This window comes from Pan troglodytes, chromosome 4 (assembly GCF_028858775.2).
Source record: "Pan troglodytes isolate AG18354 chromosome 4, NHGRI_mPanTro3-v2.0_pri, whole genome shotgun sequence".
NCBI classification, from domain to species: domain Eukaryota; kingdom Metazoa; phylum Chordata; class Mammalia; order Primates; family Hominidae; genus Pan; species Pan troglodytes.
The window spans coordinates 79,108,104-79,123,542 of NC_072402.2; the positions used below are offsets into that span (position 1 = coordinate 79,108,104).

The following is a 15,439-nucleotide window of genomic DNA, read 5'->3' on the forward strand; positions in this document are numbered from 1 at the left end:
AGATGTGGTGGTGCAGGCTTATAGTCCCAGCTACTCAGGAAGCTGAGGCACAAGAATCGCTTGAACCCTGGAGGATTGCGCTACTGCACTCCAGCCTGGGCGACAGAGTGAGACCCTGCCTCATAAAGAAAAAAAAAAATTCCTCCAAAGCAGATTTAACTGTAATGTAAATCAGTAGATCAGTCATCAAGGAACAGATCCGTAGGTGAAAATAGATGCCAGGACCACTAAATATCAGAACACAATTACAGGTGTCCCCTTACAATGGTTCCATTTATGATTTTTTGACTTGATAAAATTATATGCATTCAGTAGAAATGATACTTTGAGTGCCCATATAATCTTTTCACTTTTAGTAGAGTATTCAGTAAATTACATGAGCTATTCAACACTTTATTATAAAATAGGCTTTGTATGAGATGATTTTTTTCCAATTGCAGGCTCATGTAAGTGTTCTGAGCACACTTAATGTAGGCTATGCTAAGTTACAATATTCGGTAGGTTAGGTGTATTCATTGCATTTTCGACTTATGATATTTTGAATTGATGACAGTTTATCAGGACGTAACCCAGTTGTAACTCAAGGAGTATCTGTGTCACTTACTTCTTGTTGCTTGGGGTGAGAATTTGTCAGGTTTGTTTCCTAGTATCTTGCACACATTAAAACAAATGCTAGGATAGAAAGATATTGGAAGCAGGTGCAGTAGTATGGTGAAGTGAATTGAGGAAAGTCTTTCAAAGGTGCTCTGGAATCTTAATGATTTCCAAAACTGTTGCCTTTGAGCTTCCCTATCTTGCCTCTGGTAGCCTAATTAATACAGAATGACTTTTTAACTGGTACCAAGTTCCACTCCAGTTCAAATGACAGCTGTCAGGAGAATGTGGCTGAGAACTGAAGAGATTCCTAGTTATCTAATTATTTTTAGAAGATAGACGATACATAGATATTTAATTATCTACCTATCTTTAGAAGTGTTTGGTTTAATGAGTGCTGTCATTCATAAGGTGTTTTAGAACCATGCTAGGCGTTGTTGGGGCTCTAAACAGAGTTTGTTTTCAGATTATTTAATCATCAGCAGGGCTTCAATATCCTCCCATCCACCATAGCAAAGTAGAGAGTTATAGAGAAAATATAGTCTTTGAGGTGCATATAAAATAATGGAGGACCTATGGAAAATGCAAATATGCCAAAAATGCTACAGATACAACCAATGGTGTAACCAGTTGCAACCATACAGAATTATTCCTATTATTGAGGTTGTATATTTACTCTTTCAAGTGTGAGTCTCTGTAAGCGAGAAATCTTTTTTTTTTTTTTTTTTTTTTTTTTTTTTTTGAGACAGAGTCTCGCTCTGTTGCCCAGGCTGGAGTGCAGTGACGTGATCTTGGCTCACTGCAACCTCCGCCTCTTGGGTTCAAGCAATTGTCCTGCCTCAGCCTCCCAAGTAGCTGGGATTACAGGTATGCACCACCACGCCCAGCTAATTTTTGTATTTTTAGTAAAGACGGGGCTTCAGTAAGTGAAAACTCTTTAAGTTTTATGTGCTATTTGCGGCTTTACCACTTGAAAACCATTAGTGATCAATTCTAATTACTAAAGTAAACTTTATTCTTAGCAGTAGACAGGAGTTAATCATCACTCTCCTAACTATTAATACTTCACATAGTTGTTCGCAAAATCAAATAAGATGAAGTATGTGGAAGTGATTGATAAGCCATAACATGCTAAGCATGAAACGTGGTTTTATTATTATGTAGAACCTCACTGGGACTCACATATATAAAAAACGGGTTAATCTGTTATAGAGTAAACACACCTAATAGCAATAATTTAAGCATATCCTTAAAAAGACCCTGTATGGTGGCCGGGCATGGTGGCTCACGCCTGTAATCCCAGCACTTTGGGAGGCCGAGGCAGGCAGATCACGAGGTCAAGAGATCAAGACCATCCTGGCCAACATGGTGAAACACTGTGTCTACTAAGTATACAAAAATTAGCTGGGCATGGTGGTGCGTGCCTGTAGTCTCAGCTACTCGGGAGGCTGAGGCAGGAGAATCCCTTGAACCTGGGAGGTGGAGGTTGCAGTGAGCTGAGTTTGTGCTACTGCACTCCAGCCTGGCAACAGAGTGAGACTCTGTCTCAATAGAAAAAAAAAGACCCTGTATGGAAGATACACCTGAATGTGTGTTACAAGCTAGGGAATCGAGAGGAGCCACCCCAGAGATTTTTCCCTTATCTATGATAAACACCTGAGCCTCTCCCCCATCCTGTGGAACACAGGCCATACAGGGAATTGAGGCCCTGAGTTTTGGAGTAAATGAAGGTTGCCAGGTGGAGGTTATTAGCAGGATGTTATTAAGTGAAAATACAATATAGACCACATGATGTCGGCAGGTGGTTGTAGTTTTTCTGGCCAGCCCTGCGCCGCTGGACTGTGTATGTTAATGGTGGAGGGTGTCCAGTTCTTGGCATCTTAAAGAATTGGCCAAAACACACAAACAAAGCAAGGAAGGAATGAAGGGTTTTATTGAAAATGAAAGTATACTCCACAGTGTGGGAGCAGGACTGAGCTTAGAGGCTCAAAGGCCCTGTTACAGAATTTTGGGGAGTTTAAATACCCCTTAGAGGATTCCGTTGGTTACTTGGGATACGCCCTATGTAAATGGAGAGGATGAAGTAAAGTTACAAAGTCATTTACGGCGTATGCCCTATGGAGACGATATTTCCTGTTGTAGCCGAAGTGCGAATGTTTTACCTGCCTCTAGACCCATTTTCCTGCCTCATCTCCCCCCTGAGAGATGTGATCCCCATAAATCTTTATGGGAGGCAGAGGGATCGATGGTGGGAAGGCAGATATATTGTCCAGCCCACCACTAGACCCTCTCCCCATCACATAAGCCCCTAATAAAACCCTGTATCTCATTTGCTGGCCTTGGGTCTCTTCTTCAGTCTCTTGAACCTGATGCCTTCCCTACTGAGGTTAATAGAGGTTTGGCACAACATCTGTGGTTTCCACCTGAAGTCTTTCTCTCACATTTTGTGTAATTCTTGGCTGTTGCTCATGGCTTTGGCTTTGGTTTAGGTCCCTCTTCTTGATTTCTGTCTTTCTCTCTTATACATTTTAAATTTATTTTTAATTGATAAAAATTGTATTTATTTTTGGTGGACAACATGTTTTGAAATATGTGTACACGGTGGAATGGCTAAATCAGGCTAATTAACGCATACATTACCTTGTATGCTTTCTTTTTTGTAATGAGACTACTTAAAAATCTACTCTGTTAGCAATTTTCAAATATACAGTACAGTACATTGTTATTAATGACAGTCACCATGTTGTACAATAGATCTCTTGAACTTATTCCTTCTATCTAAACTGAAATTTTGAATCCTTTGACAAACCTCTCCCAGCTCCTCCCCCAGCCCCTGATCTCTGCTTCTCAGTTTTACTTTTATAGATTCCACATAAGTGAGATCATGTGGTATTTGTCTTCCTGTGCCTGGCTTATTTCACTTATGTCTTCAAAGTTCATCCATGTTGTCACAAATGGCAGTATTTCCTTGTCTTTTAAGGCTGAATAATGAATGTTCCATTATAGATATATATTTCTTTCCTTTGCCTTTTCCCTTCCCTTTATTTCTGATTCATGCCACCTGGCCAGTTTTTTATGTTGGGTGGGCACGTTTGTTCCATATATATATAATGGAATATATATGATATGTATACCTTACAGTTTCTTTATCCATTCATCAGTCTATGGGCACTTAGGTTGATTCCATATCTTGCTATTGTGAATAATTCTGCGGTGAACATGGCAGGTATCTCTTTGACTTACTGATTGTATATCCTTAGGATATATACCCCATGGGATTCTGGGATCATATGGTAGTTCTTTTTTTAATTTTTTGAGAAACCTCCATGCTGTTTTCCATAATGGCTACTAATTTACATTTCCACCAACAGTGTACAATGGTTTCCTTTCCTCCACAACCTCTCCAAATCTTATCTTTCATCTTTTTGGTAGTAGCCACTTTAACAGATATGAGACGATATCATATTGTAGTTTTAATTTGCATTTCCTTGATGATAAGTGATGTTGAATTTTTATATGTGTATCTGTTGGCCATTTGTATGTCTTCCATTGAGAAATACCTATCCGGGTCCTTTGCCCATTTTTCAATTGGATTATTTGTTTTCTTGCTATCCAGCATAATTTATTGAAAAGGCTGTCTTTCCTTCAGTGAATTGCCTCTTTACCTTTGTCAAAAATCAGTTGGGCATATCTAGGTGGGTCACATTTGGTGTTTCCTGTCTGTTTCATTGATCTATGTGACTATCCCTGCACCTATAGCACACTCTCTTGAATATTATAGCTATATAGTAAGCCTTAATATGAGGTAAAGTGATACGTTCCACTTTATTTTTCTTTTTTCAGAATTGCTTTAGCTAACCTGAGGCCTGGAACTTTTTAAATAAATTTGATATAAATTTTAGAATGAGCTTGTGTGTGTCTACAACAGAGTTGCTGAGATTTTGATGGGAATTGTGGTAAAGCTATGCATTCATAGCTTGAGAGAATAGATGATGTCTTTATTACGTTGAATCTTCAAATCCATTAACACAGTACGTTTCTGTATTGACTTAGGTCTTTGACTTCTTTAAGCAGCATTTTATAATTTTCAGGATACAGATCCTGTATATGTTTTGTTAATTTATACCTAAGTATTTCACTTTTTGTAACAATTATAAGTGGTAATACTATTGGTAATTGTAAATGGTAATGTTAAATTAATGAGTGTTCTCAAAGAGACCTCTCCCAAAACATAACAAAGAAATGTAGGGTTAAAAACAGACCAGAAAAATATCTGATCATAGTTGATGCTTTATGTGATAACATGCCTTCCTGTCTGATGGAGCTGGAACTGAGGCACCTTCCCAGTGAGGTTGATGACCAACTGCAACTCCAAGTTTTATCTAGGCAACTTTTTTATATTCTTTGGCTCAATATCTGAGCTAAGTGACCTTGATCTAGTTCTTCACTTCTCTGAGGTTTAATTTCCCTTATTATACAATAAAAATGATAATGCCTTCTTTACAAATAATACTGAGTAGATGCAATTAAAAGAGACAGCATATGTAAAAGCATCTGGCACATAGTAAATGATCAAGAAATGTTTCCTTCGTTTCTCTCCTCCCTTTCCTTCCTCCCTCCTTTTTTTCTTTCCTTTTCTCTTCTCCCTTCCCTTTATTCCTGATTCATGCCACCTGACCAGTTTTTTATGATGGATGGGCACGTTTGCTCCCATCTAGGGAGGGCTGTTGATCTAGCAACAGCTTGGCTGGTTGAATTGGAGACTGACTCCCTCATTCCCAGCTCGTCCCCCAGAATTCCTCTACCATATATCATTCTGCTGGATGATGTAACAATGAAAATTATTAAATAATGAAGTCAGTGTCTTCCATCTAAATTCTTTATGCTGAGCAGCTCAGTGACTTTTAACACATCAAGAGCCACCTTTCGGTGTTTTCACAAAAGGAAACTGGTCTATAATAGTTACTTATGATGAGGAGACCTAAAAATGCCTCTAACACATAACTGATGCCCCTCGGGCCTTTTATGATTTGGGTGTGGGCCTCAGCAAAATACAGAATGGTAGAGAAGCAGGCTCATAATTTGATGCAGAGACTGTCCTGAAGTTATTGGACCGAGCCCAGAGCAAGGCTCAGATGAGAGTGAGCCAGTGGAGGTTAGTCATCCTCCTGGTGGAATCCATCCTGTACCAGGGATGGCTCTATGTGGAGGCCCCAAAGAAATGAGGCAAAGGAAAGTAATTTCTCCTTTAGAAATTCAAATTAAACCGGAGCCACTAAAGAGCTGACTATCTTTCTTCTTCTCCCCATTCAACAAGTGTTCATCTGGATAATTTGGAGTAATCCCTTCCCTCGTAGCCCCAGTAGTAGCTACCAGCCAGGCAGATGCCACAGGGCTGGCATAGGCCTCAGAAGCCCTTGAAGCTGCAGGCTGGGGGCATCTGCTACAGCATCCTACTTGTTGTCAGGGGACCAATTCTCCTAACTGATCAGCAGCCTGGAGAGATTATGTCATCCACTGTCCTTCACCCATGGGTGTCAAACCAAAATAAAATTCAAGGGTTAGAAAACATCCAGCGCAACTCTAGCCTTGCAGGATATCTCATGAGAAGAAAAAACTTTTGTTGAAAATCTGCTTATTTTGCATTAGAAATAAAAATGCCTCTTTGATATTGCATTGGTTTAGGATGCAGAGAGACACAGAAATAGACCTTCAAATAGCTTTTGGTTATTGCTAATATATTTTTAAATGTTCTTCAAGGGCTGCTTGTCCCAGGGATAATTTCTGTCTTGGAGTTTTCCCCTTCAGGTTCTTCTAGTGGAGGTCATTAGAATGGGAGTGTTTAACCCAGAAGATTAGTCAAGAGGAGTCAGTTGGCCTCTGCCACATGACTGCCAAATGTCTGATGCACCCACCCTGAATTCATCTCACTTGGACACCTCTGGAGATGAATGCCTAATGCAATGGTCCCTGACCACAGTGAGCTCTCCCATGCTAATCTCTTCCTCTTCTTTCTCCAGCAAGGACTGAAAATAGTTCACCATGCAGAGAAGACACTGTCTAGCTTCTGCAAGTGGCAGAAGAGTATCAATCCCAAGAGTGACCTCAATCCTGTTCATCACGACGTGGCTGTCCTTCTCACCAGGTACACCAGAGACTACATGAAACCCAGGGGCAGTAAAGCAGGGAGGGCTGGCAGGTGAAAGGCTTACCAGGTGTTCAAACCCATGACATTCTCACTATTCTTTGCTGCTCTCGTAAAGACAGTGTCTTTGATCTAGTCAACGCCTGACTTCCCTATCAGCAGAGGAAACAGTTTAACAAACTTGCTAATACGACAAAGCTCTCCTTGTTAATAAACTGCATCTGCTGGCAAAATGCAGGCCTCTTTACTATCCCACTGATGATTTCCTTTTTAAAACTGGTTTCTTCATGTAGCTCTATAAACAATCAGGAAGCTTGTTTGCAGAGCCTCATTAAAGACACTTGTTACTTTTAACCAGTGGGATTTCCAATCCTTTGCTATTTTATTTTTCTCCAATGTAGAAACATGAAATATCTTTACAGAAATCTGTACACCTTTTAACTGTTTGATGCTGAGGATAGGATATGAGGAGCAGGTCCCCACTGAGTAGGCAGACTGGTTTGGTTACACCTTTCTCCCATGAAAATATCATTTTGTTCTAATCACAATAGAGCCTATAGTGCTAATAAGAACGATCAAACCTTCCAGGACTCATAGCTGTAAAAATCCAATGAACTTTCTTGATCAACTCTTGCTCTTTGAAGGCTATGTTTGCTCATTGATTCAATAAATATTTATTGAGCACCTACTATATACTAGGCACTATTTTAATCTAGATGAAAGAAGGGCTTATATTAGAACAGGGTAAAGTAAATTCTTCTTGGGCTCCCTATGCCTATTTGTCCAGAAATCCAGGTATGTATAGTAAAGGAGGCCTCTTGGCCCTGCCCTTCAACCACAGAGAACCTCAAGCACTGAAAGGCCCTTGGTGTGCACTGTCCCTTTGGAGGATAGGCTGCCCATGAACATTTTGGCCCTGTGATCTGTCCCTGTGATAAGATCATCTCAATGCATAGAATCCCTACAAGGAAGGATAATCAGCCCCCACCCTATCCAAATGTCTACCTTGCCCTGATCCAAAACTCCAGTCATCAGAATCACTCTTTTGAGTGAAGGTATTCAAACGCTGGTTAAATGTGAATGTATCCCACAGGAAGTTTTTGACATAAGCCTGTGACAGTAGGTACATTAGGTTCTAAGACACCTTGGGTTGATCAATAGGTCCCCTGGGAAATAGCATGGGTGTGGAATGTAAGCACGGGGACTCTGGGGAGCTAGCAGACAGCCTGGGGACACCGAGGACCTGGTCAAGAGGCCAGGTGAAGGCTTCAGTCAGACAGAAACTTCTGTAGGGAAGAACCCCAGAGTCAGGGAATGGCATTGCCCACTAAGTTGTGTCTCAGAAAGTCTTTCCTTCCCCTGAGAGCAGAATCAGATGCTCCTGTCATTCTCACCTGAAGAAATGAGTGAGTTAATGATAGCTTACATGTGTGAAATGTTTGATATGGACCAGGCACTGTGCTATGTCTATTAGAACAGCCATTGTTCCATTTACTTCCCACAAGAACACTGGTAGTTGGCTACTATTAATCATTCATATTTTACATTATAGGGAAACTGAACCTTGGTTATGTCTCTTGCCCAAAATCTCATTGCTGTTAACGGGTACAATTGGGACTTAAGTCCAGGTAGTTTGACCCCAACAGCCATAACTTAGCTATTACCCAATATGAATACGAAGGATCTGATCTCCTTTTTTTCTTATAGTCACTTTCCTTCCTTAGGACAGGGGTCTGTTTGCATAAAAGTGTGTTGAACCTCAACAGCTCCTAGACAGTGGAGAGCATTTCAAGTTCTATAGCAGTATTTCCCACCCTCAGCACTATTAACATTTGGGGCTGATGATTCTTTGTCGTTGGGCCTATCTTGTGCATTGTAAGATATTTAGCAGCATATCTGGCCTCTACCCGTGAGATGTCAGTAGCACTCTCCTCCAAGCTCTGACAGCTGAAACTGTCTGCAGACATTGCCAAATGTCCCTTAGGAGGGGGTGAAGAGCAAAATCACCCACCCTCTTTGAAAACCACTTGCCTGAAAAGATAGGTAGGATCACGAAGGGCGGGAGGTATGAGACTGAGCTTTGCCTCTGAGAGACTATCCTGAGATCCACATTAACAGAGTTCTCTACAGGACAGCATTCAGTAGACGGAAGATTTGGCATGAAACACACCCAATGTGGGTTCCACATGTGCAGCTAGTGGCTGCTGCAAGCCAAGGCATATTTTCTGTTACATAGTGGCCCCAGTGCATGGTGGAAGTAGAGCTTAAGCTGCTGGCCTGTAAGAACCATGTTCCTATAATTCTTTTGTTAGCCACTTTTTTCTTTAGTGCTGGACACTTCAGAGGCACTCTATAATCAGTATTTAATGTGCCTGACCTCCTGCCATATCAAAATGAGAAAGTCAGGGGATCAGCAATGAGCACCATTCATCTTTTTCCAGCAGCTTCACACAGACCTGGACTTTTTGAATGAAATAATAACAAGTGCATTCTGCAGCAGGGGTAGAAAAGTGTTTGATTGGTTCTCTTACAGACCTAGAAGTTACGTAAATGACTGGGCTGTATAATCTCGCTCTCCAGTACTGAACCCCCAGTAACTGCTGCTGCTAGTGAGAGTGCGGATTTGAGTTTGTGGTGCATGTGCTGAGACTGGGCCTGCTCTTTCCTGTCCTATTACCCCAGCCATTGCAACCTGGAGAACTGAAGATTCACATGGGTTCTCAAAGTCTGGATCTTTTCCATGTCCCAATGGATGAAAAAAGCAGACCATTTGCTGCTAGAAATGGTGCCCACACAAACCCCGTTAGCTGCTGGTGTTCAATTAACTAGAGCTCATAACACTGTGGCCATTTCTGCTAGTCCCTCTTGGCAAAGAGCTCCTTTTGTGCTAAAGAAAACCTAATGACTAATTAGTGACTCTTTCAAAACTCTTGTCCGTGATTGAAATAATCTCTACCAGTTTATGGGAGCATGTTTTTTCTATTTAAAAGCCATAATTAGTATTTTCTGAGATTCTAGGTGTACATGCACACACAGGCATGCATTCTCTCATACATGCAATATTGTTAGTGGAATGGGGCTGGATAGACAAGTATTAAATCTCTGGATAGGTTGATGGGACCAACTATCTTTTTCATGAATGGGAAAAAGAAGTTCTTAGATGAGTTTTGAACACAGACCTCAGAAAGACTAAAAAGGATTTTCATATTTGAAAAACTCCAGTCACTGCTGATTGTTCCTTCCCTATTTAAAAGTTCAAATTAACTTGAGTTTTCAATAAAATCTTTTGTTGGCCAAATCATGTAATTTGACCTCCCGAGATCCAGAGCAAAATAAGCTCAAAATAACACATTGCTATATTTTCCCACATTCTGTGTTGGTGAAATTCAGTAATCAATAGGTAAAATCAGAATCATCCCAGTGAATTCAAAATTGCTGCCTACATTCATGTAGACTTTTTAAAAAATGCCAAGCATTCTTTACAGACCATATTGAATGTGAGTTTATACCCAGATTTTTTTCCAGGAGGTTTTTCCAGATGTTCCTTTGGGCGCCTGAGCTTCTGTATTCTCTGCTTTCAGAAAGGACATCTGTGCTGGTTTCAATCGCCCCTGCGAGACCCTGGGCCTGTCTCACCTTTCAGGAATGTGTCAGCCTCACCGCAGTTGTAACATCAATGAAGATTCGGGACTCCCTCTGGCTTTCACAATTGCCCATGAGCTAGGACACAGGTAAAGGGCCAATGATAGGGAGGTTTGCTCACCATATTCATGTGTCAATATCAGCAGAGAGAATGGAACACACCTCAAATTGGGGGTCAGGAGACTCAGATTATACTGTGGCTTGTGACTTACCCTCCTCAACCTCTGCTTTCATCTGTAAAGTGGGGATAGTAATGCACCTCATGGGCTCCAATGTCTCCACTGCCCAGACCATGTATACTCACACACATCACAGAACCAAATAGGCCACTCCAGTTCTCTGGATTAGAATGGAGGAAGGGCAGAGATAAGCTTGAACTCAGTTGTTTAATTGAGGAATAACCCTTGGTTAGTTCTTATGAAATGATAATGTTAATATCACTAAAAAGCCATAAAACCTAACATTTTTGCACCTTACTTTGTGCCATTGTGCTTTTCATTGCATCATTGAATCTGCTTAACAACCTCTTGAAATAGATGGTACTGTTAGTCCCGTTTTACTTATGTTTATTAAAGGAGGACATGGAATAAATAAAAAATGGAAAACTGCTGTAAATTTGGAAAGACTATAATGTGAACACCAGTTAACTGGATGTCCAAGTTGTTCACAAAAATGTGTGAATTTGATTAGGTGAATTCCTTGAAGGCAGGTTTCAGAATGCTTGAGTGAAGATATAATGAGATTCTGAATTCACCAGATATCAGAGGTTTCCATGGAGGAAAGTTCTTAGCTTATTTGTAACTTTATTTGCTGTTATATTTGCTAACCACAAATAAGAGAGCATCATACTAATAGGAAACTGCGTGGGGAGGCACATGAACAGCTGAATTATATCCCCTGCCTGTCATGTATCCACCAGCCTGGATCTCCTCCCTTTGAAGAAGGAAAAATGCTGGGGAATATTCTTAGTGCACAACTAGAAAAGAGGCAGGATTGGAAAAAACACTGGAGACTGAATTATTCCAGGCCTGGCCTCTCCAGTTTCGGCTTGCTCACCATTTTTCTAATATAACATTTGGACTTTCTAAAACAATTTTACCTACATTATAAAGCCAGAGCATTGCTTTGAGAATTGGAGAAAGAGAATTGTTGTTCTGACTTCTCTATTGACCAATATTATGACCTTAGATAATTCCCTTCACCACTCTATACCTGTTTCCTCATCTATAAAATGAGTAGGTTGAACTAGGCAATATCTAAGGTGATTTATTGGATTCTCACCAAAAAGACCTTGGTTATAAATGTGATATATTCCAGTATCCTTAGTTGTCAAAAATTCAGAGATAGAGAAGCTAAGTGACTTGCTTTCATTAAATAATAATTAGGGATGCAGGGGAGCTGGCCATCTTGATGAGGCTAGGCCATAGTTGTTGGCATGTCGATAATAAAACCTGGCAAAATGTTAAGTTATTGTTATGCGCAAACAGACAGGAGTCCCCAGTTCTGAAATGTGGAAGGACATGGCCCCTGTGGCCTTCAGTCAAGACATGTCAACAGTACCTGCTGGCCAAACAATGCTAGGTGACTGTAACTGGGTCAAACTGAGAAGTTATCACTCAAGCCATCCCAACAATGGTATACTCAAACCAAAGAGAAGTGGAAAAGACTTTGCTTGATAAAAGACGTTTTCGAATCCTCACTTTTTGTGTTCCAAGGAAGGATTCTTTCTATCCTCAAGTTCAACCTGATCTTGTAACAAGAATATGTTAAGCATGTCCTTCAAAAGCAATGTTGCCCAATTTTTGAGGCAATCATTGACTTAACTTCCTGGGCATGGACACTTCACCTTTGTAAGGAAGGCCACCTAAGTAAACAAAGCTAAGGGCAAGTATGATCCTCCTTTCAGATTTCAAATTTTCTCTAATAAAGTTAAGAACCTCATGGTAACATTACTTGGGCACAATTTCCCTGAACACTTAAAAACAAATATTAGTGGTAGATGTTTAGTAGTTATTGGGAGTGGTGGATTATTTAACAGACTAGAACTGAGTCACTACCTGAATCACTTTGATATTGTAGTAAGTTTAAACTGAACACTCGTTCAGAACTATCTGATGCATTGTGGAAATAAAACTACTGTAAGGTTTCTTCATCCTATGCTTTTGTTGTTATTATTGCTCTATTTCAATTATGCAGGAAGAAAGTGAGGATCTAGCTCCTAAAAAACCTCTAACTAATTATCAAGTTTCTAAGTAAAAGAATTAAAGAACACTGAAGGCAGAACTAGAGAACCGTCTTTGAGTTTATTCAGAAAGCCATTATTCTCAGCAAACTAACACAGGAACAGAAAACCAAATACCTCATATTCCCACTCATAAGTGGGAGTTGAACAGTGAGAACACATGAATACAGGGAGGGGAACATCACACACTGGGGCCTGTCGGGGTTCAGGGGAAAGGGGAGAGATAGCATTCGGGGCATACCTAATGCATAATCTAGGCTTAAAATCTAGATGATGAGTTGATGGGTGCAGCAAACCACCATGGCACATGTATACTTATGTAACAAACCTGCACATTCTGCACATGTATCCCAGAACTTAAAGTAAAATAAAATAAAAAAGTAAAATAAAATAAAATAAAAATAAATAAATAAAACTAAAAAAAAAAAGTCAACCCCGAGACAAGGATTTGAGAGCAATTAATTTATGTGGAAGGTAAAGGAAATACCAGTAGGGTAGTAGGGTGTAAAAGAGAACAGGGAAGTTAGACAATAAACAATTCATTATCTCAGCTTCCACTCTGAGCAGTTGAACCTTAATCCCATGGACAAACTCCGAGAACGGTATACAACACACGTTTCAGAGTTACCCTACCCAACGTGAGAAGAACTGGGCTGTTTTATATACCAACACCCTTAAGCTGTTGGTTAGAGGCTGTTCCCAGAGGTTGTTATTAATAATTCCTTGATACTTTCAGCAGAGCAGTCTAATTGGCTCTGGAGAAATCCCAGGTAAAGAGATGCATATAGTAACAGCTGGAAGGCAGCTAGTAGTGAGTCTATGAACAGGTACCAGTAGCATCTGTTACCAATAACTTACTCAGGGGCATTAAATGCTGCCCCTTAGAAAGTTATAAGCCATGGAAGATAAAATATACATACTTTTCCATATGCCGTCTACTAAGTATGATGAAAAACACTGAACACTATATCAAAAACAAACATAGGAAGACTGAAAGATGGAGAGAAGGAAGACAGGCTGAGGACCACAGAACCTGAAGAGTGACATGGTGGTGAATTCCCTGGCTTTTCTTTTCTCTCATATATGCCAGACTTGGAACTGATGATGGCAACAACCTGGAAATACAAACACACACACACACACAAGCACACACAAAATCACCCACATACGCCTGTTCTCTCTATCCAAAGGAGTAGGAGAGGGACAGTCTAACAAGGCAGAAAATTTTAGACAGTAACTCTTCCACTCCAGGTGAACAGCAAAGGAAAGAAAAAACTGTAAAACTGTGGCTCTATGCTAGCAAAGTCTGAGTGGGAAGCCTAGACTTGCATCTGTGTGAAGCTATAACAAAGCATCAAACACCACTACTTGGGTAGTGTCAAAAAGACCAGTTAGGGACTAAGACTTTGATCCCTACAGGCCAGTAATGAGGGCTCCCCTAGCCCCACCCCTGTGGTGTCAGGACAGATTACATGGGGAGCCAGAAATTTCATCCACCCCTAGACAGTAACAAGGAGCCATCCCTTTGACAACTCAGGTACCTATAAAGGCTTGGCAGTATTGAAGCAGTGGCCCCACTCCCTTCCCCTCCAGAGTAGTGTCAGAAAAGCAAGCTAAAACTGAAGATTTAAATACAATCCATAAAATAATATAAAAACCTCCAGGTTTCAATATAAATCACTCATTATACCAAGAACCAGAATATCTCAAACTGAATGAAAAAAAAGAATGTCAAGAGATGACAGATTTTAGAATTAGCTGACAAATATTTCAAAGCGGCCATGGTGAAAAAGTTTCAATGAGCAATTACCAACAACCTTTAAACAAATGAAAAAATAATGTGTCAGCTAAGAAATAAAAGACATGAAGAAGAGTCAAACATGTAGAACTGAAAAATGCAATAATGTAAATAAAAAGCTCAGTGAACACTAGGGCTCAACAGTAGAATGGATGAGAAAGAGGAAAGAATTAATGACCTAGAAAATAGAACAATAGAAATTATGTAATCTGTATGAGCAAAGAGAAAGAGACTAAAAGAAATTGAACAGAGCTTCAGAGACCCGTGAGAATATAACAAAAGATCTTACGTTCATGTCATTGGAGCCTCAGAAAGAGAGGAAAAAGACAATGGCATGAAAAAGTGCTCAGAGAACAAATGGCTGAAAATTCTGCAAATTGGATGAGACATAAACCCACATATTTAAGAAGGTGAGAGAAACTCAACCAGGTTAAACCCAAAGAAAATCCATGCCCAGGCCTATCATAATTAAACTTCTGAAATCTAAAGAGAAAGGAAAATCTTCAAAGCTCAAGAGAGAAATGATACCCCATCTGTAGGAGGGAAACTATTCGAGTGACAGTGGATTTCTCATCAGAAACAATGGAAGCCCAAAGAAGTGGTGCAATATTTTTCAATGTTAAAAGAAAAGACCTGTCGACAACCAAGAATCATAAACCAAATAAAGTGGATGAGAAGGGAAAACTTTCTAATTCATTTTATGCAGCTAGTATTACCCTGGCACTAATTTCAGACAAAGACAATGCAAAAGAGAAAACTAAAGAACAATATCCTTCAGGAATATAGATGTAAAAAAATTAACAAAATATTAGCAGGTAGAATTCAGCAATATAAGAAAAAAAGAATTAGACACAATGACCAAGTGGGATTTAGTTCAGGGATGCAAAGCTGGCTCAATATTTGAAAATCAGCATAATCCACCATTGTAACAGGCTAAACAAGAGAAACCACATGATTATATTAATATTAATTTTAGTAGATAAAACATTTGACAAAATTTGACATCTATTCATCATAA

At 39.9% G+C, this 15,439-nt stretch overlaps 1 protein-coding gene across 2 annotated transcripts in view; it reads left to right on the forward strand.

The window, feature by feature from the left end:
• ADAMTS12 (ADAM metallopeptidase with thrombospondin type 1 motif 12) overlaps positions 1-15,439 on the forward strand; it is a 371,361-nt gene that overhangs the window by 226,002 nt on the left and 129,920 nt on the right. For both annotated transcript variants that reach the window (XM_016953471.3, XM_016953472.4), the window contains exons 6-7: positions 6,615-6,739; positions 10,321-10,470. In XM_016953471.3, coding sequence (XP_016808960.3) covers positions 6,615-6,739; positions 10,321-10,470 — 275 coding nt within the window. The remainder of the gene's footprint in view (positions 1-6,614; positions 6,740-10,320; positions 10,471-15,439) is intronic.